This window comes from Lemur catta, chromosome 19 (genome assembly GCF_020740605.2).
Source record: "Lemur catta isolate mLemCat1 chromosome 19, mLemCat1.pri, whole genome shotgun sequence".
Lineage (NCBI taxonomy): Eukaryota > Metazoa > Chordata > Mammalia > Primates > Lemuridae > Lemur > Lemur catta.
Window position 1 is genome coordinate 21489174 of NC_059146.1, and position 25455 is coordinate 21514628.

Sequence of the window (25455 nt, forward strand, 5' to 3'; positions counted from 1 at the left end):
GTGACAAACCCATGGGAGGGGGTGATCCAGCATACGGGTGGCCACACCCCATGAGTCTGTCTGTCCTGCAGGCACCGTGGTCTCATCCATCTGCACAGCTGGGGCCATGGGAGGAGACGCCATGACCCCCACCCTCACAACCCTGCTCTGCCTCGGTGAGACGGGAAGAGGGGAGAGGAGACCTGGTCTGGGAGGGACCCCATCCCACAGCCAGGCCCTGCTCTAGCAGGAGACCCCAGGGGCTCAGGAGGCTCCCAGGGAGGACAGGACGTGCTCAGCCTTCAGGGGACAAATCTCTCACAGGGAACTCTCTTCCAGGGCTGAGTCTGGGCACCAGGACCCATATGCTCACAGGTGAGTCTGTCCCCAACTCTCCCAGGTCCCTCCTCCTCACTGGGCAGCTGGGGATGTGGAACAGCAGTTCTAGGCTGACTGATGGGGATGTCTGGAGGGTCCTGGGCTGAAAGCTGAGATCTGAGGGGTAGGGACATCTTGGGATCCAGCCTCTGATTTCCTTCCAGGGACCCTCCCCAAACCCACCCTCTGAGCTACTCTGTGATCACCTGGGGGAGCCCAGTGACCGTGTGATGTCAGGGGACCCTGGATGCCAAGGAGTATCATGTCATGAAAGAAGGAAGCCCAGAGGCCTGGGTCATGCAGAGCCCACTGGAGCCCGGGAACAAAGTCATGTTTCCCCTCTCATCCATGACAGAGCACTACATTGGGCAGTATCACTGTTACTATCACAGCCCTGCTGGATGGTCAGAGCCCAGTGACCCCCTGGAGTTGGTGGTGACAGGTGAGAGGACATTCAGGGTTCCCAGCCCCAGGCTCTGCCCTCAGGAAGGTGTTCTGTTCCCAGGGGTGTTTCCCTGTCCCAGCCCAGCCTTGGGGGGGTGAAGTGGGAGGTGTGAGCCCCATTTGACACAGCTGCCTCCTTCTCCCCTAGGTTTCTATGGCAAACCCACCCTCTCAGCCCTGCCGAGCCCTGTTGTGACCTCAGGAGGGAAGGCGACCCTCCAATGTGTCTCACAGCTGAGGTTCGATGTGTTCATTCTGGCTCAGGAAGGAGAACACAAGCTCTCCTGGCATCTTGAGTCACATGATCACCCCCATGGGCCCTGTGACCCCGTTCCCTGTGGGCCCTGTGACCCCCAGCCACAGTGGGACCTTCAGATGTTATGGCTATCAGAGGAATGCCCCCCAGGTGTCGTCAGAATCCAGCGACCCCCTGGAGCTCCTGGACTCAGGTGAGAAAGGTCCGTCCTTGCCCAATGGTCCAGGGCCTGAGACAGGTCCCCAGCTGAGCCCCTGGTGGGACGATGGGGTGAGGGGAGTGCAGGGATGCAGAGTGTGTGAGACAGTTAGACCAGAGATACAGAGAGGGAGGGAGAGACAGTGAAAGCGGGAGGCTCAGGAAGAGATGGGTCCTCATGCAGCTCCTCTCTGGGCCTTGCTCCTCCCTAGGGACCAGCTTAAACGTCATCTCCACGTGGGACCTTCACTATGACACTGTCCATGATAGACCTGCCTCCTTCTCACCTGTTAATGTCTGTGTCTCTCTCTGTCTCCCTCTCTCTCCCTATACATGTATGTGTGTGTGTATATATGCATATACACACACCTACATTTACATATCTAGTTTTATGCAGTTATTTAGTACATTTTTATATGTATGTACACACACACACACACACATATATGTAGTCTTATTCTGTTCATGCTGCTATAGCAAAATACTTGAAACAGGGATGATTGATAAACAATAGGAATTTATTTCTCACAGTTCTAGAGACTAGGACGTCCAAGATTAAGACACCAGCCAGGCTTGGTGTCTCGTGAGGGCCTGGTCTCTGCTTGCAGGATGGCGCCTTGAATGCTGTGTCCTCCAGAGGGGATGAATTCTGTGTCCTCACGTGGCAGAAGGGACAGAAAGGCAAGAAGGCGGCCTCACTAGTTCCCTCCAGCCCCTTTACAGGAGCACTAGTCCATTCACCAGGGCACAGCCCTCACGACACGGTCACCTCCCAAGGCCCCACCTCCTTATACTGTGGCCCTGGGGACTAAGTTTAAACACGGATTTTGGAAGGGACACAAACAATTGAACCATAACATATACAATCTGCAGCTTAAAATTTTCATCTATCTAACTAACCCTTTTCACTGCTACATGCCTACAGGTTTGCTCTTGGACTACTCAACCACATTCACACTCTAGGCATTCAGAAACATGCTTAATGATCCACTGACTTGACACTACCAATTGGAAAATATATCTGCATATATGTGTGTTTATATTAGTATCTATACATGTGCATGCATGTGTGTATATGTATGTTTACATATGCAAAAATGTATGCACATGTAACAAACACATATATTTATTCCATTTTAGGTGTTTCTAACTATTGGAGGAATTAGTTGAAAAAAGCTTAAATGGGTGATGAGACCCCAGGTGACCTGGCTGAGGTGGGCTGAGGCAAAGGCAGCTCCCTTGTGCCCCTGACATTCAGGAGCCCTTGAGGACCAAGCCCGCTTCCACGGAGCCTGGGTGCTCAGCTACTGATGAGTGGAGACTCTCATCCCTAGATGGATTAACTCACATGGTCCTGTGTCTCAAAACTAACCAGGAACATTCAAGGGCTCAACTAGTCCTGTGCTGAAGAGAAATTGTTCCTATGTCTTGGGGCACAGCCAAATGTGTTCCACAGCGACTCAGAAAAGAGACCTGAATACAAATAACACTTGGGGACTGGGAGGTTCCACTGAGGAGACCACAGGGGGCTCTGACACAGCAGAGAAAGGGTTCATTGAGGATCTACAGAGAGTTATGGCATGAGAAGTGGGTAACATAAGAGTCTATCACCCAGGCAGTGTTGGCTCAGGTCTCCATAACTCCTCACCCCACCCCTCTTTATTTCATGCTCAGGAGCAGCTGAGACCATCAGCCCAACCCCAAGCAAGTCAGACCCCACGAGTGGTGAGTGAGGAGACACTCTCAGTCATGGGCTGGGCACAGAGGGCCAGGCCATGTCCAGGGGAGGACTGTGTCCTGGGGGAATCTCCAGGGAGGTGCCTTCCGGAGTCAGCCCTTCCAGGTGAGGGTGACTGAGGACTTAGCACTTCCTCTCAGAGCCTCCCCCTCTCCCTGCGCCCCCGGGGAGTGGGGATCTCCGTCACCTCCTCAGCCCGTGCACAACACATCCTTGTGAAATCTGTACAATGGCCAGTCATCTCAACTGTGCTGGAGATGCTTCAGGGAAGATGCTACGTTACGCTGCACATCACACTCGGATCAGCAGGGACGCATTTGACATCCACCTGTGCAGTTCAAGTTAAGCTGCATTGTGTCCACAAACACATAGGAGAAATACAGGAAAGTAAGAGATGAAAAGTGATCCTCTTCCTGGCCCCTCAGTTGTGGGTTTTCTTTCTATAAAATGGCCCTATCATGGACTTCCTCCTCCCCTTTATTTTGCAACAGAATCCACCCCATCTCCTTGATAATAACTCTCTGAGTCATTCTTACTTCTCCATTTCCTTCACAGAACTCTCATCCTCATCCTGTGGCTCATTCTTCAAACTCTGGAGACAGCGAGTCAAGTTAGAGCTCTGATTTCCAGGGGAAAACTGATCTTCATTTAAGTTTTTGTCTAACATCCCTTCCCTCAGTGACTTAAAGAGTATGGTCATGACAGAATTTTTTTTTTTTTTGCCAATTTTTAAGTATTTATTTTTAACTAAGTTTATATGAGAGGCTAAGTTATGATTTTTTTCCTCTTAAAATATCCTTGTTAGGTTTTCATGGTAACCTATTACAATTTGTTGAAAAGTGGTAATTCTAGAAAAACATCTGTAAGAATAGTGTTCTCTCTTAGTTAAGTGTTTGGAAGAATGCACTTGGGAAAGTTGCTGGACCTGAAGTTAGTTTTCTGTGAATATTTTAATTTTCAGGTGGATTTTATTTAATAACTCAATGATTCTGATTTTCTATGTATCCCAGAAGCTGTTTTTGATGATTAATTTTTTGTGATATTTGTTCACATCATCTAAATTGGATAATTTCTTCATGATGTCCACTGATAATCTTTTGAAATCTACAGGATCTGTAGTCATGTCCCTTGTTTAATTTCTGATATTGATAATTTCCCTGGGGTAGAATTCTCATCCCTCTTCTGTGGTCTTGCCTCCAAACTTTAGGGAACGAGATGGCTTAGTGCCCTGAGTTCGAAGGGAAAGCTGTGTAGCCCAAATTTCGAGAAAGAAACAGACACACTACCTGGCTCCCCAAGGCAGAGCTCATGAGGATGGGTATCTGCCATGCAAGCTGGGAAAAAGAAAGCCCTGACCTTGCAATGATTCTTACGGGGCCGATGTTAGCTGACATATCAAAAGACACGAATATTCAGGGAACTCAGAGAGAAAAGCAGTTGGTACTCACTCACACGGTCTTTGCCATGAGCCTCTACTGAGTATTCACAATAAAGTTGGGGACAGAGAGACACCCCACATTTGTGGTGCTGACATGGTTAACGTCCACTCTGTATGGCCTGAAATCTCACCCCCTGCCCAGGACCTTCTCCCATGGGGAGCCAAAGCTGCAATCCTTTAGAGAGGAGGGTAGGTCAACAAAACCTCCCAACCTCAGATCCCAGGTAATGACCCATTGGGCCTGGAAGAGACCAGATGTAAAAGGATCCCTACCCTTAGTGGGAGTGAGGAAACCATCCTGGACCTATGACCCCAGAGAAATACCATTAAGACATGCACATTTCAGGGGACGGACAGGAAACTTCTGTCCTTTTCATATGGATGTGGGATCTGGTTCAAGATGGATTTGAACACCATTAGACACTGGTTTGAGAGAAACACTCGTGTCTCATCTGAAACATAAAGAGAAATATAGGTCTTCTCTTGGAGAACAACCCAGAATAATCCAAGGTCAAACCAGAACTAAGTTTTTTGGGAAGTAACTGTTCTCATTCCTATGGGGCAACAGATGTAGAAATTCTCTGATGAGGGACTCTTGATGTCATACTTCCTGTGGATCTTACTGTCTTATGAGTATCTGTCATCCTGCTAATGTACACCAACAGGAGGCTAACCAGGCCAAGGCTGTGTCAGCATCATGGCCTGCAAAGATACCACCACCCTCCTCTGTCTTGGTGAGTTCAGAAACAAAAGTGGGTTGTAGGGAAGTATTGGAGGATCTCCAAACAATCAGGGTCTCTCTTAGCATGAGGACTCAGTGATTTTAGTGGCTACCAAGGACATTATTACCTGCTTACTGGAGAGACAGTCTTTGCCCAGGATAGCTATAACTCTGCCTTTGCCCAAGTCCAAGCTAGTTTGTGGGTCTCAGTTGTTTCTATTTAATCCGTGATGTGCTCTCTGGAATCCACGATTCCAGAGTTCCTATAAAGGAGAGACTCAGGGGCTGGAATCCAGAAGATAAAATTAAAAGATGAGGCCAGGAGTAGTGGCTCATACCTGTAATCCTAGCACTCTGGGAGGCTGAGGCGGGAGGATCTCTCAAGGTTAGGAGTTCAAGACCAGCCTGAGCAAGAGTGAGACCCCCGTCTCTACTAAAAATAGAAAGAAATGAGCTGGACAACTAAAAATATATAGAAAAAAATTAACCAGGCATGGTGGCACATGCCTGTAGTCCCAGCTACTCAGGAGGCTGAGGCAGAAGGATTGCTTGAGCCCAGGAGTTTGAGGTTGCTGTGACCTAGGCTGACGCCACAGCACTCTAGCCCGGGCCACAGAGCAAGACTCTGTCTCCCCCCCCCAAAAAGAAAAATTAGAAGATGAGCCTCAAAATTGTTTTTGCTGTGGAAGAAAAGTAATGTGTGTGAACTGCACGTTATTTTGCATGTCCATATGTGCAATGATTCATAATAGAGGTTGGAAACTGGACGGTTGATTTTTTTTTCATGAATCTGTCTCTTCCAGTACTCTGTCTGGGCCAGAGAATTCAGGCACAGGAAGGAAAGTGTTCCCTAAATCTCCCCAGGCCCCTTAGTCCCTCATGGAAGCTCTGGGTTAGAAGGACTAGGGGGATGGTCTGAAGCCCAGACAGATTCCACTTTCATTCTCCACTCTAGTTGTCTCTGCCATGTTTCCCTTGCATAATTTCTATCTCACTTTGGTATCTCCAGGCCCTTCGGAATCATTAACGCTCAGACCTGGATTTCTTTGCCTCTCTGTTGGACTGTCCGCGAAAGATGAATGCATTTACCAAATGCACGCTGCTGCAAAAATGAGGAAGTCAGGATTCCTCTTTGCCCAGCTTCCTTCTCTATTGTCAAATCTATTTTGTTTTCACAACCTGATTTCTCCAGCCTATTACCTTCACTTCATTTAAAGCTGCCTCCGTCCAGCCCTGCTGTATGTTCTGTGTATTCCACAGTCCTGCCACAGTACTGCACAGGAGGTGGTACTAAAGTTCAACTACATATTCTGCCACCCCAGCTCCTGCCTTGGCCTCCTACTGGGTGTGAGCCCCGTGTGCACCGTGTCTTCTCTCTTCTAGCTCTAAAGAATGTAGTCTGAATTTTTTGTGTCTTTCAAATACAAATATGTTTATCTCTCTCTTAAAACTCCTCAGTAGTCTCTTTTAAGATAAGTCCACCAACCTATCCAGGCCTACCAGTCCCTGCCCACCCTGGTTTGTGTCTACTCTCTCCATTTTTTTTTTTTTTTTTTTTTTTGAGACAAAGTCTAACTCTGTTGCCCAGGCTAGAGTGCCGTGGCGTCAGCCTAGTCACAGCAACCTCAAACTCCTGGGCTCAAGCAATCCTCCTGCCTCAGCCTCCCAAGTGGCTGGGACTACAGGCAGGAGCCACCATGCCTGGCTAATTTTTTATATATATATTTTTAGTTGTCCATATAATTTCTTTCTATTTTTAGTAGAGACGGGGTCTCACTCTTGCTCAGGCTGGTCTGGAACTCCTGAGCTCAAACGATCCACCCGCCTCGGCCTCCCAGAGTGCTAGGATTACAGGCGTGAGCCACCGTACCAGGCCTGTGTCTACTGTCTCAATACATCTTCCACTCTCTTTCTGAGCCTCTGAGCCCCTGAGCCTCACCCACACTGGCCTTAATTTAGTTTCTCCTTGTCTCATTATACATTACTGAATCAGGGCCTTTCCTCCCATTTCCCCTTCTATCTGCAATGCTCCAAGCCTACCTATCCACACTGCTTAGGCAATTGCTCTTCATCCTCACATATCACCTGAACTTCCATGCCTGTTATCAGATCTCCAAGTGCTATGTCTTTATACTGCAGACCATATATCCACAATTATATACTTGTGTATGTTCAATTAATATCTGAAATTTCCACATTATCATTGTCTTAAAGACATTAACCAAGGTCAGGGTTTCTCAACCTTGTCATTATTGGCATTTGGGACCAGTTAATCCTTTGTTGGTGGGGGGGCTGTCCTTTGCATTGCAGGATGTTTAGCAACATCCCTGGCTTCTACCCACTAGATGCCAACAGTACCTACCACTCCAGTTGTGACAACAAAAAATGTCTCCAGACATTAACCGATGTCCTCTGTAAGGCACAATTATCCCCTGCTGAGAACCACTGGTTTAGGTCACAATAGCAAATTAACATGAACATCTCTGCATATACTTTGGAACAACAAAGGCATGGATGTGTTGTTTGGTGAATGGCAAACTCCCCTTTTATCCCCCTTCACAGAGCTGTAGTTGAACAGGTTACTGTTGGATCTAAAATAGATGCAAAATCATTTGCTACAAGTTAGTCGGCATGAATGTATCAAAGTCAGGAAGCTAACCAGAATTTTCTTCCCTCCCAAAACCTTTGAAAACACCTTTCTGTCCTAAATCCTGTTCCTGGAGCTATTCAGTTTCCAGATCCCAGTCTTCTGGCCCTATCCCACAGAACGAATCATCATGTTTATCAGCACCTGGTGTTAGTTGTCCCTCACATTGAATTCTCTGGCAGCTCTAGGATAGAGAGCTCTCCCCATCTTCAGAGGAGAGAGCTCAGAATCGGGAGTGAGATTCCTTGTTTCCAAACAGGCTTGGCCAGTCTTCGGTTTGTGGTCTTAAGAAACTGACATGGTTTCTCCGAGCCTTAGCAGTCCCACTGCAGAGTGGAGAGCAGAATTGGGCATTGGTGAAGAATACCATGGAAACAAAGCACCCAGGAAACTTCATGGCAGATTAGTGGTAGCCAGGGGCTGGGGAGGAGAGAATGAGGGGTGACAGCTTAATAGGCATGGGGTGCCCTCTGGGGGTGATGAAGATGGAACTAGATAGACATGCTGATTGCACAACATTGTGAACACACACTTTAAAAATGGTTAATTTTATGTTATATGAATTTCACCTCAATTTAAAAAAGTACATAAAAAGGAATTTTGTTCCTCAAAAATCTAAACATAGAATTAGTATATAATCCATCAATGCCACTCCTACATATAGGCCAAAAGAACTGAAAGCAGGAACTCAAGCAGATATTTGTACACCAGTGTTCATAGCAGCACTGTTCACAATAGTCAAAAGGTGGAAACAACGCAAATACCCATTGACAGATGAATGGATAAACAAAAAGTGGTGTATACAAACAACGGAATATTATTCAGCCATTATAAGGAATGTGCTGGACACGGTGGCTCACGCCTATAATCCTAGTACTCTGGGAGACCAAGGCAGGAGGATCGCTTGAGGTCCGGGGTTCGAGATCAGCCTGAGCAAGAGTGATGCCCCATCTCTACTAAAAATAGAAAAAATTAGCCAGGCATGGTGCACACCTGTAGTCCCAGATACTTGGGAGGCAAAGGCAGAGGGATGGCTTGAGACCAGGAGTTTGAGGTTGCAGTAAGCTAGGCTTATGCCACGGCACTCTAGCCCAGGAGACAGAGTGAGATTCTATATCAAAAAAAAAAAAGGAATGAAGTTCTGAGACATACTACAGCATAGATGAACCTTGAAGACATCATGTTAAGACAAAAAGTCAAACAGAAAAAGACAAAAACTGTATGATCCTGCTTATACGAGGTACCTAGACTAGTCAAATTCATAGAGACAGAAAGGTGTCGGGCAGATGTTGGTGGGGGGACAGATGGGTGTATACATACATAATGAGTGCCATGCGCACTGTCGAGGGGATGGACACGCTTGAAGCTTGGAATCAGGGTGGGGGGGCAAGGGCAATATGTGTAACCTAAACTTTTGTACCCCCATAATATGCTGAAATTTAAAAAAAAAAAAAGACATTTATTTCTAGGTGTCAGAGTTAATTGTTATAGTCTGTTTTAATAAAGTAAGAGTTAATACCTTTAAAACAAAAAAGAAAGTGGATTAGAGGTTAGCAGGGGCTGGGGGTGGGGAGATCGGCAAATGATTGCTTAACGTTAACAACGTTTCTGTTGGGGGTAATGGAAACATTTAGAAACAGACGGTGATGGTTGCGCAGCATAGTGAACGTAATTAATGCCACTGAATTAATGTATAAGATGGCAAATGTTATGCATAAAAAATACCAAAAACAAAAAACTATTTTAAAAAGGAAAGCATTACAGGTCCTTCACACCTTAATTTATTTGTAGTCCCCCCACAGAGAAGGAAAGAAATAGTTTCCCCAAGTCGGGCCACCTGAATCTGGGCTTTATTTTGTTGCAGGGGACTTTCCCATTCCTGTTCTATCTGACGAGCCAGGTTCTGTGATCCCCTGCAACGCCTCTGTGACGATCCGGTGCCAGGGGCCTCCTGAATCTTACCTGTACAGACTGGTGATCCTAAGAAACTCCACGTACACAGAGGTAGATAAAAAACTGGGAATTAGTAAGGAGGCCGAATTCGTCTTTAGCCGCGTGGATGCAAACACAGCAGGGCGCTATCGGTGCCGATACAGGAAGCGGTTCAGCTGGTCAGAGCACAGCGAGGCCCTGGAGCTGGTGGTGACAGGTAAGAAGACATCCAGGGTCTCCAGCCCTCAGGTGGGTTTTCTTTTTCCTTTATATTTAATCGATTTTATTTTTAGAACAGATTTAGATTTACAAAAAAATTGAGAAGATAACGATAGAGAGTTCCCCTGTACCTGGCACCTTGTTTCTCCTCTTGCTGTCATTTTTTTATTAGTACGGTACGTTTCTCACCGCTAATGAACCAATATCGATACACCGTTCTCAGCTAAGGTCTATAGTTTATTTATTAATAGATTTCCTTAGTTTTTACCTAATGTTCTTTATCCATCCCAGGATTTCGTTGAGGATTTCACATTGCATTTGATTGTCATGTCGCTTTAGGTCCCTCTGGGCTGGCACAGTTTCTCAGACTTTCCTTGTTTCTGACGACTTTGACAGTTTTGAGGAATACTGGCCCATTAATTTTTTTTTTTTTTTTTGAGACAGAGTCTCACTCTGTTACCTGGGCTAGAGTGAGTGCCGTGGCGTCGGCCTAGCTCACAGCAACCTCAAACTCCTGGGCTCAAGCAATCCTTCTGCCTCAGCCCCCTGATCAGCTGGGACTACAGGCACACGCCACCATGCCCGGCTAATTTTTTGTATATATTTTAGTTGTTTGGCTAATTTCTTTCTATTTTTAGTAGAGATGGGGTCTCGCTCTTGCTCAGGCTGGTCTTGAACTCCTGACCTTGAGCGATCCTCCCGCCCCAGCCTCCCAGAGTGCTAGGATTACAGGCGTGAGCCACCTCGCCCAGCCATAAATAACTTTTTTAAAAAAGAGAAAAAACGAAAAAAATCTTGCTAACAGCTCCCTCTCTTCTGTTTTAGGCTTGTACGACAAACCCTTCCTCTCTACGGATCAGGGTCTGGTACTGATGCCGGGAGAGAAGATTTCCCTCAGGTGTGGCTCGGCACACACCCCATTTGATAGATTTTCACTGGCCAGGGAGGGGGAAGCTTCTGTGCCGCAGCACCAAAACAGAGGACACCAGGGAAACTTCACCCTGGGCCCTGTGGACGCCGGTTTCGCAGGGAACTACAGGTGCTACGGTTGGAAGAGCGGCAGCCCCTACCTGTGGTCAGCACCCAGTGACACCCTGGAGCTCACTGTCACAGGTAGGTGCATCCTGGCCCAGCCCTGCATCCGGGCTGGCTTCCTTGTCACCAGGTGGGAATGTGAAGGGCACACTGAAAAGAATAGGGTAGCAAAGACCCACTTACTCAAGGACTATGAGACAGAGGGGCTTCTCACCCAGCCCACATCCTTTCCAGAGCCCTCCAGGCAGCATCCTTTGAAAACATGGTCTACTGAGAAAGGAGGGACCAACATTTAGAGTCACACGTTTAGCAGCTGTGTTGAGACCGTAGATACCAGACACAGCCCAGGCCAGTGCACCTCTCTTTTCACACGCTCAGTTGCCACTGGAAATCCTTACACCAACCTAGAGTAGTAGAATCCACCATGAGTGATTGACTGGGGCCCGGGGCTCATGGGAAGAACTCTTTTAAAAACTCCATTATGAGCCCGGGTGCGGTGGCTCACGCCTGTAATCCTAACACTCTGGCAGGCAGAGGCGGGAGGATCCCTTGAGGTCAGGAGTTCCAGACCAGCCTCAGCAAGAGAGAGACCCCGTCTCTACTAAAAATAGAAAAAATTAGTCAGGCGTCATGGGTCGCACCTGCTCTCCCAGCTACTAGGGAGGCTGAGACAGGAGGATCACTTGAGCCCAGGACTTTGAGGTTGCTGTGAGCGAGGGTGATGCCACAGCACTCTAGCCCGGGTGACAGAGTGAGACTCTGTCTCAAAAAAAAACCCCTCCATTATGAGCCCCATTTTTATACTGTTTGCATACATCACTCTGCTTAGAGGGAGAAAGCTGGAGTTATGGCAGAAGAAAGCAACTGCCAATCACTGGGCAGGGTGACCACTGTCATTGCTCACATCCACCATCAAGTTTCTGGCTATATGGAAGTGTTGCAGAGATATTATTAGACATTCAGTGAAATCACCAAGTGAGTAGAGCATGAGAAAACACCCAACCTCCCCATAATCACCTCCTTCTATGTTTATGGGAAGCACAGTTTCTTGTCCTGGGACACCAGCTGGCAGACTGATAAGTACAGGGCTAGCGAACACATGAGCTCATTGAGGAGGAGGTTGAGTGGAAACACATTTTGGGAAGCAAATAGGGAAATGAGCTCCCATGTCAGGGTTCTGGGTATGGGCTGGAATGGAGTGTGGCCAACAATTATTCATCTCTTTGAATTACGTCTCTAGACTCCGTGAACCAAGATTATACAGTGGGGAATCTCATCCGCATGGGCGTGGCAGGACTGGTCCTTGTGGCTTTCTTGGCGATACTGGCTGAACATTGGCACAGCCATAGGGTGCCACACAAGGAAGGCTGGCCTCCACCTGGCTGAACCAAGCTGGAGGAAACAGAAATGCCAGACAGAATGGACCCTTGGACAAACCGCTAGTGGCCACAGTTAACACCTGGAGCTGAAAGTAGAAATGAGTCAGGACTTGTGGAGTTCTACAAAGCTACTTGAAGAACACAAGGGACAAAAAGGCACTAACAAGCTTGGATCCATTTGCGAACCAATCAAGTAGTGTTTTCTTATGTGGATCTGATGCTATTTGCTTCAGGTGCTTTCTCAACAGTAGTTGTGATTTTCTATCTTTATCTCCTGATGTTTTATATCCTTTTTATTTTTCTTAATTTTCTTCTTTTCATATTTTTAAGTGTGTCACCACCAAATATAAGTAATTGGTAAGCATGCCAAAAATATTCAGTAACCTCCCTCCCTTTATTTTTAAGATATCTGTTTTGTTCATCTGTGAATGGACAAGAGTGAAAGGCACATAGGGGAATTACTCTATTTATTTCATAAACCCTGTTTCTCTGGGATTTTCATTCAAGGAAAATTTAAACACTGATGTGTTTCACTACAACCCATTAATTTATTTTTTCCGTTTAGTTTTCAGAATAATTGGAGGTCTATATTATTTAATCAGTATAGGACTTAAGATTTTCCACTGTGCCCCAAAGAGTAGGAGGCTCTGAACTGAGTGTAGCAACATAGGTAACTCACTGAGGGCTGCGTCTTTATCTTCAGACTGGAATTTTTCATTCATCTGGATTCCGCTTTCATGAAGCTAGTTCGTCAACATGGAGCGTTTGTTCCGTGAGCAATTTTAAAACAATAAATCTTCCGTATTGAACCCAGAAGGAATTTTTGTGTTATTTAGTGTGACGCTGGCTCCTGTAAAAAAATAAACTCTAGGGCCAGGCGCGGTGGCTCACGCCTGTAATCCTAGCACTCTGGGAGGCCGAGGTGGGAGGATTGCTCGAGGTCAGGAGTTCGAGACCAGCCTGAGCAAGAGCGAGACCCCATCTCAAAAAAAAAAATTAAAAAAGTAAAAAAATAAACTCTAAATAGCTTTGTCTTCAATCTAAGACTAGGTTCTGAGATTAAGTTCTGCCCTCTTATCTCACCGTCCACATCTCTCCTTTTCGACCCTGGTAACTCCCACTGGCAGGGTCCAGTTATGGGCATCTATAAAATTCCAGGGCAGCAATCAGAGTAGGGGAGCTTTTAGAAGATTCTAAGCATGGTATTAGCGGCCCAAAAAGAGTGAGCATCTAACCAACAGCGGTCTAGATATCATGCTGAGACATGCACTTATTTGTCAATATGGGTCATCTCTCGTAGAAAAGAAAGGACTTCTTAAGAGGCAGATCCAGGCCGGGCGCGGTGGCTCACGCCTATAATCCTAGCACTCTGGGAGGCCGAGGCGGGTGGATCGCTCGAGGTCAGGAGTTCGAGACCAGCCTGAGCAAGAGCAAGACCCCCATCTCTACTAAAAATAGAAAGAAATTATCTGGCCAAATAAAAATATATATAGAAAAAATTAGCTGGGCATGGTGGCGCATGCCTGTAGTCCCAGCTACTCAGGAGGCTGAGGCAGGAGGATCTCTTGAGCCCAGGAATTTGAAGTTGCTATGAGCTAGGCTGACGCCACAGCACTCACTCTAGCCCGGGAAACAGAGTGAGACTCTGTCTCAAAACAACAACAACAACAAAAAAAAAAAAGAGGTGGATCTAAGAGCCTTGATAGCAGAACAAGGACACTGGAGAACAAGGGGCTGGGAAGCCAATCCCAAACCAGGCCCTGATCAGAGCACCTTCCCTGCCCTAGAGTTGGGAGCCGGGCAATATGTGACCAGCTGAATTTCATTATTGTGATGGATTAGTGATTGTTAAGTACTTCTTGTTCCACCTCCTTTTTACCTCTATTTCTTTTTAATGTACACATTAGAGTAAAACAAAAATACAGAAAACCACAGTCAAAAAAATGGATAACTTAAAATAGTTTAAGGTAAATTCCCTGGTAACCATCATTTTAGTCAAGAAACAGACTTTTTCAGCCAGGCACAGTGGCTCACGCCTGTAATCCTAGCACTCTGGGAGGCCAAGGCAGGAGGATCCCTTGAGGTCAGGAGTTTGAGATCAGCCTGAGCAAGTGTGAGACCTCATCTCTGCTAAAAATAGAAAAAATTAGCCGGGTGTCGTGGTGTGTGCCTGTAATCCCAGCTACTTGGGAGGCTGAGGCAGGAGGATCGCTTGAGTCCAGGAGTTTGAGGTTGCTGTGAGCTGGCTGACACCACAGGATTCACTCTAGCCTGGGCAATAAAGCAAGACTCTGTCTCAAAAAAAAAAAAAAAAAATAGAATTTTTCCTACAGCCAAAAGCCCCTCCACGTCCCTCATCCCAGTCACAGACCCACCTTGCTACTGATGTATCCTGACACTTAGAGTGATCACTTCTTTGCATGTTTTAAGTCTCTATCAAATGTTCATCCCTAGATGCTATAATATGGACTTGCCTATTTTTAACTTGATATATCTTTCAGGTCTTCTTTAATCTATAATATTTCCCTCCGTCCTTTTCATTTCTAAAAAAGGAGAATGCTGGAATAAACCCTGTGGTGTTGGGGTAGAGTAAGAGAAGGATTATGAACTCATGTCTGTGGGTGTGATATGGGTAGATGATGGATAGACAGGTAGATAAATGTAGGTGTGTATACACATAGGTTAGTATGAATACATATATTTTCTATCTATTTCCACTGAAAGGGCCTAGAAGTAGTGACATTTTATTAATAATGAATACACATCACCTAGATTTTGATTTCTAAATATAATTCTTCAATGAAAGAAATTAGAATTCCTTGGATAAGTTGTCTATTGAGGGCTGGGGCAGGGAATACATGGGATAGACCTGGAGTATCTTGTGGTGTGAAAAACTAAATAGGTGCTCAGAAAAGGATGGGAGTTTGTCAAAAGTGACAGGATATAACCTGAAAGATCTCCTGATGGAAAAATCTGGGAAAATTTGAGCAAAAAAAGAGATAATAATCTTGAATTTAAGCCCATAGAATAAAGCCCATTTGTTTGCCCAAAATAGATAGAACTTGTCTTATGTAGTAGTCCCCCATATCCTTGGGGATACATTCCAAGAGCACCAGCGGATGCCTGAAATGAGAGATAGTACTGTACCATACACACACACACACACACACACACACACACACACACACACACACATATATATTTACACAAGTTTCTTTTTCCTTCCTCATGATTTGACATATAAAGATTAGTTCTTACTGTAGATCTTAGAAAACTTAACATATGATTTTTTCTTTCCTTATTAAGTTGAGAACTTTCACTTTTCGCTTCAGGAAAGCACTTTCTGGCTTCTCTTTTTTTTTTTTTTTTTTTTGGAGACAGCGTCTCACTTTTTTGCCCGGGCTAGAGTGAGTGCCGTGGCGTTAGCCTAGCTCACAGCAACCTCAAACTCCTGGGCTTAAGCGATCCTCCTGCCTCAGCCTCCCGAGTAGCTGGGACTACAGGCATGCGCCACCATGCCCGGCTAATTTTTGCTATATATATTTTAGTTGGCCAGATAATTTCTTTCTATTTTTTTAGTAGAGATGGGGTCTCGCTCTTGCTCAGGCTGGTCTCAAACTCCTGACCTTGAGCGATCCACCCGCCTCGGCCTCCCAGAGTGCTAGGATTACAGGCGTGAGCCACCGCGCCCGGCCCTGGCTTCTCTTTGACATATCTAAATTTCCAGCATTGCTACTCTTGCACTTTGGGACCATGATTAAGTAAAATAAGAACACAAGAACTGTGAAATCGTGACAGTCAGTCTGATAACCCAGCTGGCTACGAAGCGACTAACAGGTGGGTAGCGTATGCAGCATGGATATGCTGGACGAAGGGATGATACACATTCACAGTGGGACAGAGATGGACAGTGTGAGATTTCACCATGCTACTCAGAATGGTACACAATTAAAAATTATGAATTATTTTTGGAATTTTCCATTCAATATTTTTGGACCATGGTTGACAGCAGGTAACTGAAACCACGAAAGCAAAACTGTAGATAAGGTGGAACTAACTGTATTGCCTTTGTGGGGAAAAAAAAGATATTTAAACACTGGAGTCCCAGACTGATGTCTTCATGGGCCATGGGACACTTAAGTTGGGAACACAGAAACACTGCTTCTGTCCTTACCTCCTCCTGAAGCTCCCATCTAGCACGTGCCCTACAAATTCTGTTTGATTTCATCCTCTCACTCTTGCAGCGAGCTGCAAATGATATTCAGAACCACCCTAGACCTGTCAGTATAACATCCCGGATATTGTGCTGTTTCTCACACCATCTACATCTGATAGCCTTTTCTTATAAACATAACATTAAATGTATTAAGCGAGAACCCACCCTACGTCTGTGGCTGAACCAAAATCTCTACATAAAATTTCCCATTGTTTGGTGGGGGAGAGTGAAATTGTTCTATATTTTAATTGGGGTGGTGGTTCCATGACTATGCGCATGGATCAAAACTCCTAAAACTGAACATCTAACAAACACATTTTACTGTATGGAAATAAAAAAGGAAATGGAAAATATTCAACAACAGCAACAACAAAAAAGAACAAAAAGATAGACTGGGGAAAGATTGTTCTCATAGAGTGTGTGAGGCAGAATATCAATTGGCATAATATTTTGTTTTCAAAAATTGTTCAGACCCTTTGAAAAAAGAACAGTGGACACATTTTGGGTTAACGATACATTATACTATTTACGACTTCAACACTTAATTCTACCTTATAACAGACTGAAGGAATGTACTTATATAAGAAAAGGGACATATTTGTGATTTTTAAAATAGCATTTTATCTTTGTGAGGTATCACAAGAATGGAGGAATAAGCACCACATGTACTTGCCATCAAATTGGCACTAACTGATCAACACTAAGGTGTTCACACAGTAGTAATATTCATTGGGAGTTACGAGGGGTAAACTCACAACTAATGGACGCAGTGAGCATTGTAGGGGGGAAAGGGCATGCCTCAAAGTGTGGCTTGGGTGTGGCAATGTCATAACATGTAACCAAAATGTTTGTACCCCCATAATATCCTCAAATAAAAAAAAAAGAAAATAGCATTTTAGCAGAGGTGGGTGGGGGAGTAAATAAAAAAGAAAAATAAATAAATAATAAATAAATAAATAAATAAAATAGCATTTTACTGAAACATTATAACAAATCTTTGAAGAAGATAGTGCTATTATTCCATTCTGATAAAACTAATGAACTTTTCCAAGCATATGCATGCTGTACACAGGGGAGCCAGGTTAAAACCACTCTTTTTATTTTATTTTTTTAGAGACAGGGTCTCACTGTGTTGCCCAGGCTGGAGTGCATTGCCTGTCTGCAGACACAATCACAGCACACCACAGCCTCAAACTCCTGGGCTCAAGTAGTCCTCCGGCCTCAGCCTCCAGAGTAGCTGGGACGACAGGTACGTGCCAAGAGCACCTGGCAAAACCCTTATTTTTATGATTCTTGGGTTTTTTTTTCTCTGTACACTATCCCATGCCCTGGGCAAGACTTTCACACTGCAGAATTTAGAAGTTGACCCAGAAATGAGTTTCAGACTGAGCAGATAATTGTCAGAGGAGCCGGTTAGACCACAGGTGTGGTCAGATGTGTCATAGAGCCCATGGCCTTTCCTTAGGCCCATGGTCAGAGGCGAAGGGAGAGCTGTGAAGCTGCTTATAAAAAAAGTTAACATGAAAGCCCCATGGCAATTGGCGTTGGGCTTCACCCACCACATCCTGTGCATCTGCCTGGACCGCTGGACTCAGTCCCCACCCAGCTGCTCAGAGTTATCCTAGCAGAGCCTGTGCTATGCCTTCTACAGTCACCACCCTGCTCTGCCTTGGTGAGTTCTTGCATGGAAGGGAGATGGAATCTGGGGTGGGGGCGACAATGGGTCTCATTAGTCCTGTCTTCCAGGGCTGTGTCTGAGCCAGAGGATCAGCACCCAGAAGCGTGAGTCCTTCCTCCAAAGCCCCAGAGTCACTCTTCTGGGGTCGGACTCAGGATCCACCCACCTGAGAACACCTGGGGGGAGAGGCAGGGGCTCCGGCTTGCTGGGAGGGCTTGAGGCCGGCAGCTGGGTGGAAAGCAGGGTGGGAAGGGGGTTCGTCTGGAGCTCCAGCTTTTGATTCCCTTCCAGAGACTCTCTCCAAACCCATCATCTGGGCCAAACCCAGTTTCATGGTTCCAAAGGGAAACTCGGTGACCATCTGGTGCCAGGGAACGCATGAGGCTGTTGAGTACCGACTGCATTTTAGAGGAAGCCTTTCTGCCTTTGAGAAACCGAAACCACCCAGACCGATGAACAAAGTCCAGTTCCGCATTCCAGCCATGACCTTGCGCACTGCAGGGCAGTACTGCTGCTTCTATCAGAGTGGGGAGCTCTGGTCAGAGTCCAGTGACCTCCTGGATCTGGTGGTAACAGGTAACTGTCCCATTTCCCATTCTTTTTTTCTTTTCTTTTTTTTTTTCTTTCTTTTTTTTTTTTTTTTGAGACAGAGTCTCACTCTGTTGCCCTGGCTAGAGTGCCGTGGCATCTGCCCAGCTCACAGAAACCTCAAATTCCTGGGCTCAAGGGATCCTCCTGTCTCAGCCTCCCAAGTAGCTGGGACTACAGGCATGCGCCACCATGCCCGGCTAATTTTCTATTTTTAGTAGAGATGAGGTCTCGCTCTTGCTCAGGCTGGTCTTGAACTCCTGACCTGAAGCAATCCTCCCACCTCGGCCTCCCGGAATGCTGGGTATACAGGCATGAGCCACCGCTCCCAGCCTACTGTCCCATTCTTCAGCTGCCGAGTCATCTCCTCAGCCCAAATCATGCAAATCATTTATGAATCCCTTTAAGCTTTTCCAAGCCCGACTCAGACCCTGCTTGAGTCAGTGAGAGGTGGGGAGGAGACATTCAACCCTGATCACTTCCTACAAGGGTTATCTTCAGAGAGTTGTCTCTGTGTCCTAGGAGCAGACTTGTCTTAGGTCAAGTTCTCCAAGGTACAGATCAGGAGACGGATTTTTTTTTTTTTTTTTTTTTTTTTTTTTTTTGAGACAGAGTCTCACTCTGTTGCCCAGGCTAGAGTGAGTGCCGTGGCATCAGCCTAGCTCACAGCAACCTCAAACCCCTGGGCTTAAGTGATCCTCCTGCCTCAGCCTCTTGAGTAGCTGGGACTACAGGCATGCGCCACCATGCCCGGCTAATTTTTTCTATATATATTTTTAGCTGTCCATATAATTTCTTTTTTTATTTTTTTAGTAGAGACGGCGTCTCGCTCTTGCTCAGGCTGGTCTCGAACTCCTGAGCTCAAACGATCCGCCCGCCTCGGCCTCCCAGAGTGCTAGGATTACAGGCGTGAGCCACAGGAGACGGATATTTGTATGCAGGGGTATCACTGAGAGTGTCTTCAACAACAATACCTGTGCTGGAGGAAGGAAGCAAAGTTGGGCAGAAAGAGATGTTGAACTGGGTCATGGTTTCAACGCAGACCTCAGCCAAACAAACAGGGTGCTCTGGACCTGGGATGGCCCCTCAGAGTACTCTGGGAGGGAGGCTACGGGCTCTGAGCCTTGGAGCTGGAGAAGGATCACTCCCAAGGAGGAAAACAGGCTTGGGTCAGACAGCTCCCTCCAGCCCAGGGAATTGGTTCTCAAACTTAAGCAAGTATTACAATCACCTGGAGGGGCTGTAACAGCGCAGCCAGGTTTTGCACACGTGTGTTCATGGCAGCGTTATGCACACCAGCCAAAAGGTAGAAACAACCCAGTGTCCACTGATGAATGAATGGCTAAACAAAATGTAGTATACACACACCATGGAACATTATGCAGCCTTAAAAAGAAGGGAAATTCTGACACATGCTACAACATGGATGAACCTTAAGGACATCATGCTGAGTGAAACTGTGGCGAGCTGCAATAAAGAAAAACACTGTGTGATTCTACTTATATGAGGTTCCTAGAGTTGTCAAATTCACAGAGACAGAAAGTAGAATGGTGGTCGCCAGGGGCTAAAAAGAGGAGGAAATGGGGAGTTGTTGTCTAAAGGGGATGGAGTTTCAGTTTTTCAAGATGAAAAGAGCTCTGGAGAGCCAGGCTGGGGCAGGGGGATCACTTGAGCCTGGAGTCTGAGGCTGCAGAGAGCTATGATGATGCCACTGCACTCTAGCCTGGGCAACATAGCAAGATCCTGTCTCTAAAAATAATAATAAAATTAAATAATAAAAAATAAAAAATAAAAAAGAGTTCTGGGCTGGGCGCAGTGGCTCATCCCTGTAATCCTAGCACTCTGGGAGGCTGAGCCGTGTGGATCATTTGAGCTTAGGAGTTTGAGGCCAGCCTGAGCAAGATCAAGACCCCATCTCTATTAAAAAAAAAAAAGAAAAAAGAAAAAAGAATTTTTAAGAATATAAAAAATTAAAGAAAAAAAAGAGCTCTGGAGATGGATGGTGGTGATGGTTGTACAATGAAGTGAATATAGTCAAGGCACTAAATTTTTCACTTAAAAATAGTTAAGATGGTAAATGTTATGTTGTATTTGACCACAGTAATAAATAATAATTTTTTTAAAAACACCGATGGGCCGGGCACAGTGGCTCACGCCTATAATCCTAGCACTCTGGGAGGCCGAGGCGGGCGGATTGTTTGAGCTCAGGAGTTCGAGACCAGCCTGAGCAAGAGCGAGACCCCGTCTCTACTAAAAATAGAAAGAAATTATATGGACAGCTAAAAATATATATAGAAAAATTAGCCGGGCATGGTGGCGCATGCCTGTAGTCCCAGCTACTCAAGAGGCTGAGGCAGGAGGATCGCTTGAGCCCAGGAGTCTGAGGTTGCTGTGAGCTAGGCTGACACCACGGCACTCTAGCCTGGGCAACAGAGTGAGACTCTGTCTCAAAAAATAACATAAAATAAAATAAAAAATAAAAACACTGATGGCTCCCCTGAGTTCTGTCAAGCGCCCAGGTGAGGCAAATGTTGTTGCCCCCAAGGGCCAAACCACTGGTGTAGAGAAATTCCCAAAGTGAGATTCAGATCCACACTCCTGGGCACTAGGAGACTTAGTGCCTCGGTGTGGAAGCAGAGATGGGGAGGACATGTTCATGACCAGGACAAATATAGGAAGTAGAAGAAGGGACCGAGACTCTGGGGAGTGGTGTCTGGTCCTAAGGACAAGAGACATGGCAGATGTAGGAGGCGGGATAATGATGCTCTTTATCTACCAACCACCTCCTCTCACAGGCATGTATGACGACGACACACCCACCCTCTCGGTTCATCCCGGGCCTACGGTGACTTCAGGAGAGTATGTGACCTTCTATTGCCGTCTAGGGACAGCAACAAGCCTGTTCTTTCTGCTCAAAGAGGGAAGAGCCAGCCACATAGAACACAGACATGGGAACACCCAGGCGGAGTTCTCCGTGGGCCCTGTGACCACAGCCCACCAAGGGACATACAAATGTTTCAGTTCTTATAATAACTACGTGTGGTCCCTTCCCAGTGAGCCCGTGGAGCTTCTGGTCACAGGTGAAGAAACCCTCAGTTTACCCCCTTGTCGTACCTGGAGTTGTAAGGGACCCCCAGACAGTGACAGGAAGGTGCCAGAGGGACATCCATGTCTGGATGCCCAGTGGGTTGCCCCTGGGGAAGAGTGTATAGAGAACAGATGGGGAGGCCACAAGAAACCCAAAATCCTTAATTTTTTTTTTTCTTTACCTCCATTTCCAGGAGATGTTGGGAACACCACCCTTGCACCTACAGACCCCACCACTTCTGGTGAGTAACTGGTACTTCTAAGCTCAGGGGAGGGATCCAAGCCTCCTAGTGACATTAAAACTGTGGTCTGCATTCAAAATATCCAATGAGTGCACAGTGTGTGCCATGAACTATCGCTGTGAGAGTCAACCAAATATCCTTGTCTTTGAGACACTTAGATTCTAGCAGAAGGAAACAGACTATGAGTCAAAGTCGGGATAAATAAATGAATTAATATATAGCACAAAAGGAGGAGATGATGATATGGAAAAAGACAAAGTAGAACGGGGTTGAAGTGATGGGGGGGGGCGCGGGCAGGTAGCAATATTAAATAGGGTTGTCCAGACTGGTCTCACAGGGAAGGAGGCCTCTGAGCAAATACATTAAGATAGGGGGTTAGTCCTGTGGCTATCTGGAGGAAGAAGCTTCCAGAGAGAGAATGGGCACTGCCTGTGCCCCAAGGCAGGAAGATGACCAGGGTGATAAAAGAATAGTATGAGGCCAGCAGGATCGAAAATGATGTTACAGAGCTCATGGTGCAGATGGGTCAGGGCTGGGGTAGCGCATTGAGGACCTTGAAGAAAATGGTAAGACTTTGAATTTGATTATGGGTGAGGAGAAAGAAATGATGCCGACATAATGAGGAAAATGAGGCTCAAATAGAAGATATGACTGATGCAAAGACACACACTCCTTAGTCCTAGAGCTGAATCTTTGTCAGGTCTGTCTTTGGACTGTTCCACTCTTTCGGAACCCATTGGGATTCCTCTGCTCAGTGGGGGGCGGAACCTGGAAAATCTGTAGACTGTCCTGGGGAGACATCCAAGGGAAGGAGAGGCTGGGACGGAAGAGGTCAACACCATCACCTTTTCTTCACTTCTTCGCTTTATTTATCACCAGCAGACTCTTGGGAACCCTACCTTTTAACCCCAAAGACAGGATTCCGGGGAGGTAAGTTAACACCTGGGCCCAGAGGCTCTAAAGAAAGGAGCTGGGCCAAGATTGATGACCTGGGAGGAGATGGGAGATAGATGGAGTGAGGTGGTGTCCTCGGGTTACTGTCACGGATCGTCGTGTTCTTCTGACCCCAGGCTATGCCTTCTGGGATCATACCACTCAAAATCTCCTTCGGATTGGCCTGTCCTTCCTGGTCCTGGTGGCTCTAGTGTGTTTCCTGGGAGAAGACTGGCTCAGCAGGAAGAGGACCCGGGAGGGAGCCAACAGCTTCACATCAGAAGTGCAGGGGAAGGCTGAGAACACAACCTTGAAGAACGACCCAAGAGCCTCAGTGGCCACAGGTGGGACTGAAAGCTGATCCTTGACCTTGGGCTGTGCAAACTCTGTGTTGGACCCAGGAAGAGGGACTCATGGCAGGAAACAAGGGACAGCTGCATGAGTTTGGCAAAGCATCCTGGATGCGGCAGGAGGTGGGATAGAGATGCTAAATTTCTTCTGTAGGCACATCCCATTGTCCCTTTTCTGGGCTGTAAGTATTTTTGTGCCCACTTACTGCAAACAAAACTTTTGACTGCTCTGGCCTTTTCTGAAAATCTCTCTCGTTTTTTAACAGCACGGCCATGGGAGTATTTCCTTTCTACTTTGGTCTTTACTTCTTCTTTCCTTTCTCTGCAGGATGCCATTCAAAATAATTAACAACCAATATAGAACAGGCAGGTACCAACTGGTTCAGGAGGCATCGTGGCAACAACAGACAATGGGGAAGCAGGCTGTTCACGGACAGTGCAGCTACATACGTGTGTCCTGACTGGATCTAACCATGCCCACCTCCCTCTGTCCCATGGCACCACGGGATTCAGTCTTCTTTATCTGTACCTTGCCTTGTTCTTCAGGTCTCTGAACAGATAATCCCCTCCTCCCAGAAATTTCCCCAAATCCTCCAACCTGACAAAGATGCCACTTGTATACACTCAATGCACCTGTTATTTCTCTGTAACACACTTGAACCCTGATTACTGCATACATATGCATGTTCCTGTCTCTACTGTGAATTCGTGTGAATTAAATCAATGTCATGTTTAGTGGCTAAGTTCACAGTTGCCGCTACTAAAAGAATTCTCAGGAAATATATGTTGAATAAATTAATATAAAGGGGGCTGGTGCACAGCTTGGAACTTGAGACTTCGGACTAAGGGTGTTGAAATGCTGTCTGGGCACCACCAGACCTTTCCCCCTTGCGCACGGCTACTTACTGACCCATTGACACACTCATTAAATGGGTCCCCACCCCTCCCATTATTCTGACATCTTGTGTAAGTCACATTCATTCTCTATTTCTTTTTTTTTTTTTTTTTCCTAGACAGAGTCTCACTCTGTTCCCTGGGCTAGAGTTCCGTGGCATCAGCCTAGCTCACAGCAACTTCCAACTCTTGGGTTCAAACAATCCTTCTGCCTCAGCCTCCCAAGTAGCTGGGACGACAGGCATGTGCCTCCATGCCCAGCTAATTTTTTTCTCTATATATTTTTAGCTGTCCAAATCATTTCTTTCTATTTTTAGTAGAGACGGGATCTCGCTTTTGCTCAGGCTGGTCTAGAAATCCTGAGCTCAAGCGATCCTCCCACCTAGGCCTTCCAGAGTGCTAGGATTACAGGCATGAGCCACCACGCCCGGCCCACATTCATTCTCTAAATCTGAGTTTTCTGTTAAATATCAGGGAATAATTCCAACTTCAAAGAGATAACATGATGATTTAATGAGGTAAAGAATAGCAAGAAACCAGCAAAAGCTCCTACATATGCTAATCATTGCATGGTAATGACTATTATTCCTAGTACTGTAAGGAACTGAAAATTGTACCATATCATCATGGCCATGGAAGCCACATTAATAAATGCACATTTTTAACCTTAACAGTCATTAAGTGGTTTTTTTATTTCAGCATATTTTGGGGGTACAAAGGTTTAGGTTACATATATTGCCTTTGCCCCACCCATATCAGAGCTTCAAGCGTATCCATCCCCCAGACAGTGCGCACCGCACCCATTAGGTGTGTGGATACCCATCCCTTCCTCCCCTCCCATCTTCCCAACACCCGATGAATGTTATTACTATATGTGCACTTAAGTGTTGATCAGTTAATACCAATTTGATGGTGAGTACATGTGGTGCTTGTTTTTCCATTCTTGGGATACTTCACTTAGTAGAATGGGCTCCAGCTCCATCGAGGATAATACAAGAGGTACTACATCACCATTACTTTTTGTGGCTGAGTAGAACTCCATGGCATATATGCACCACGTTTTATTAATCCACTCATGTATTGATGGACACTTGGGTTGTTTC

General features: G+C 46.1%; 3 protein-coding genes across 4 annotated transcripts; all 3 read left to right on the top strand.

Moving 5' to 3' along the window:
- Positions 1 to 521: 521 nt before the first annotated feature.
- Positions 522 to 3713, top strand: LOC123624677 (leukocyte immunoglobulin-like receptor subfamily A member 5). The gene is given in 6 exon segments (XM_045532749.1): positions 522 to 799; positions 950 to 1073; positions 1075 to 1250; positions 2930 to 2980; positions 3189 to 3380; positions 3549 to 3713. Coding segments are annotated over 6 exon segments (786 nt in total). The 5' UTR covers positions 522 to 624; the 3' UTR covers positions 3617 to 3713.
- A 1366-nt stretch (positions 3714 to 5079) lies between these two features.
- Positions 5080 to 13180, top strand: FCAR (Fc alpha receptor). Its single transcript, XM_045532744.1, is given in 6 exon segments — positions 5080 to 5165; positions 5956 to 5991; positions 9664 to 9948; positions 10776 to 11063; positions 12226 to 12350; positions 12352 to 13180. Coding segments are annotated over 6 exon segments (861 nt in total). The 5' UTR covers positions 5080 to 5128; the 3' UTR covers positions 12442 to 13180.
- Positions 13181 to 18218: 5038 nt separating this feature from the next.
- NCR1 (natural cytotoxicity triggering receptor 1) lies at positions 18219 to 24491 on the top strand. 2 transcript variants are annotated; one of them, XM_045532745.1, is made up of 7 exons: positions 18219 to 18252; positions 18550 to 18834; positions 21732 to 21926; positions 22128 to 22175; positions 23055 to 23105; positions 23246 to 23452; positions 23787 to 24491. In XM_045532745.1, the coding sequence occupies exons 1-7, from the start codon at positions 18219 to 18221 to the stop codon at positions 23801 to 23803; spliced, it is 837 nt and encodes a 278-aa protein (XP_045388701.1). In that variant the 3' UTR covers positions 23804 to 24491. The 2 variants fall into 2 exon arrangements, with proteins under 2 accessions (XP_045388701.1, XP_045388702.1); XM_045532746.1 differs by having other exon boundaries at positions 23058 to 23105.
- The last annotated feature ends 964 nt before the right edge of the window (positions 24492 to 25455 follow it).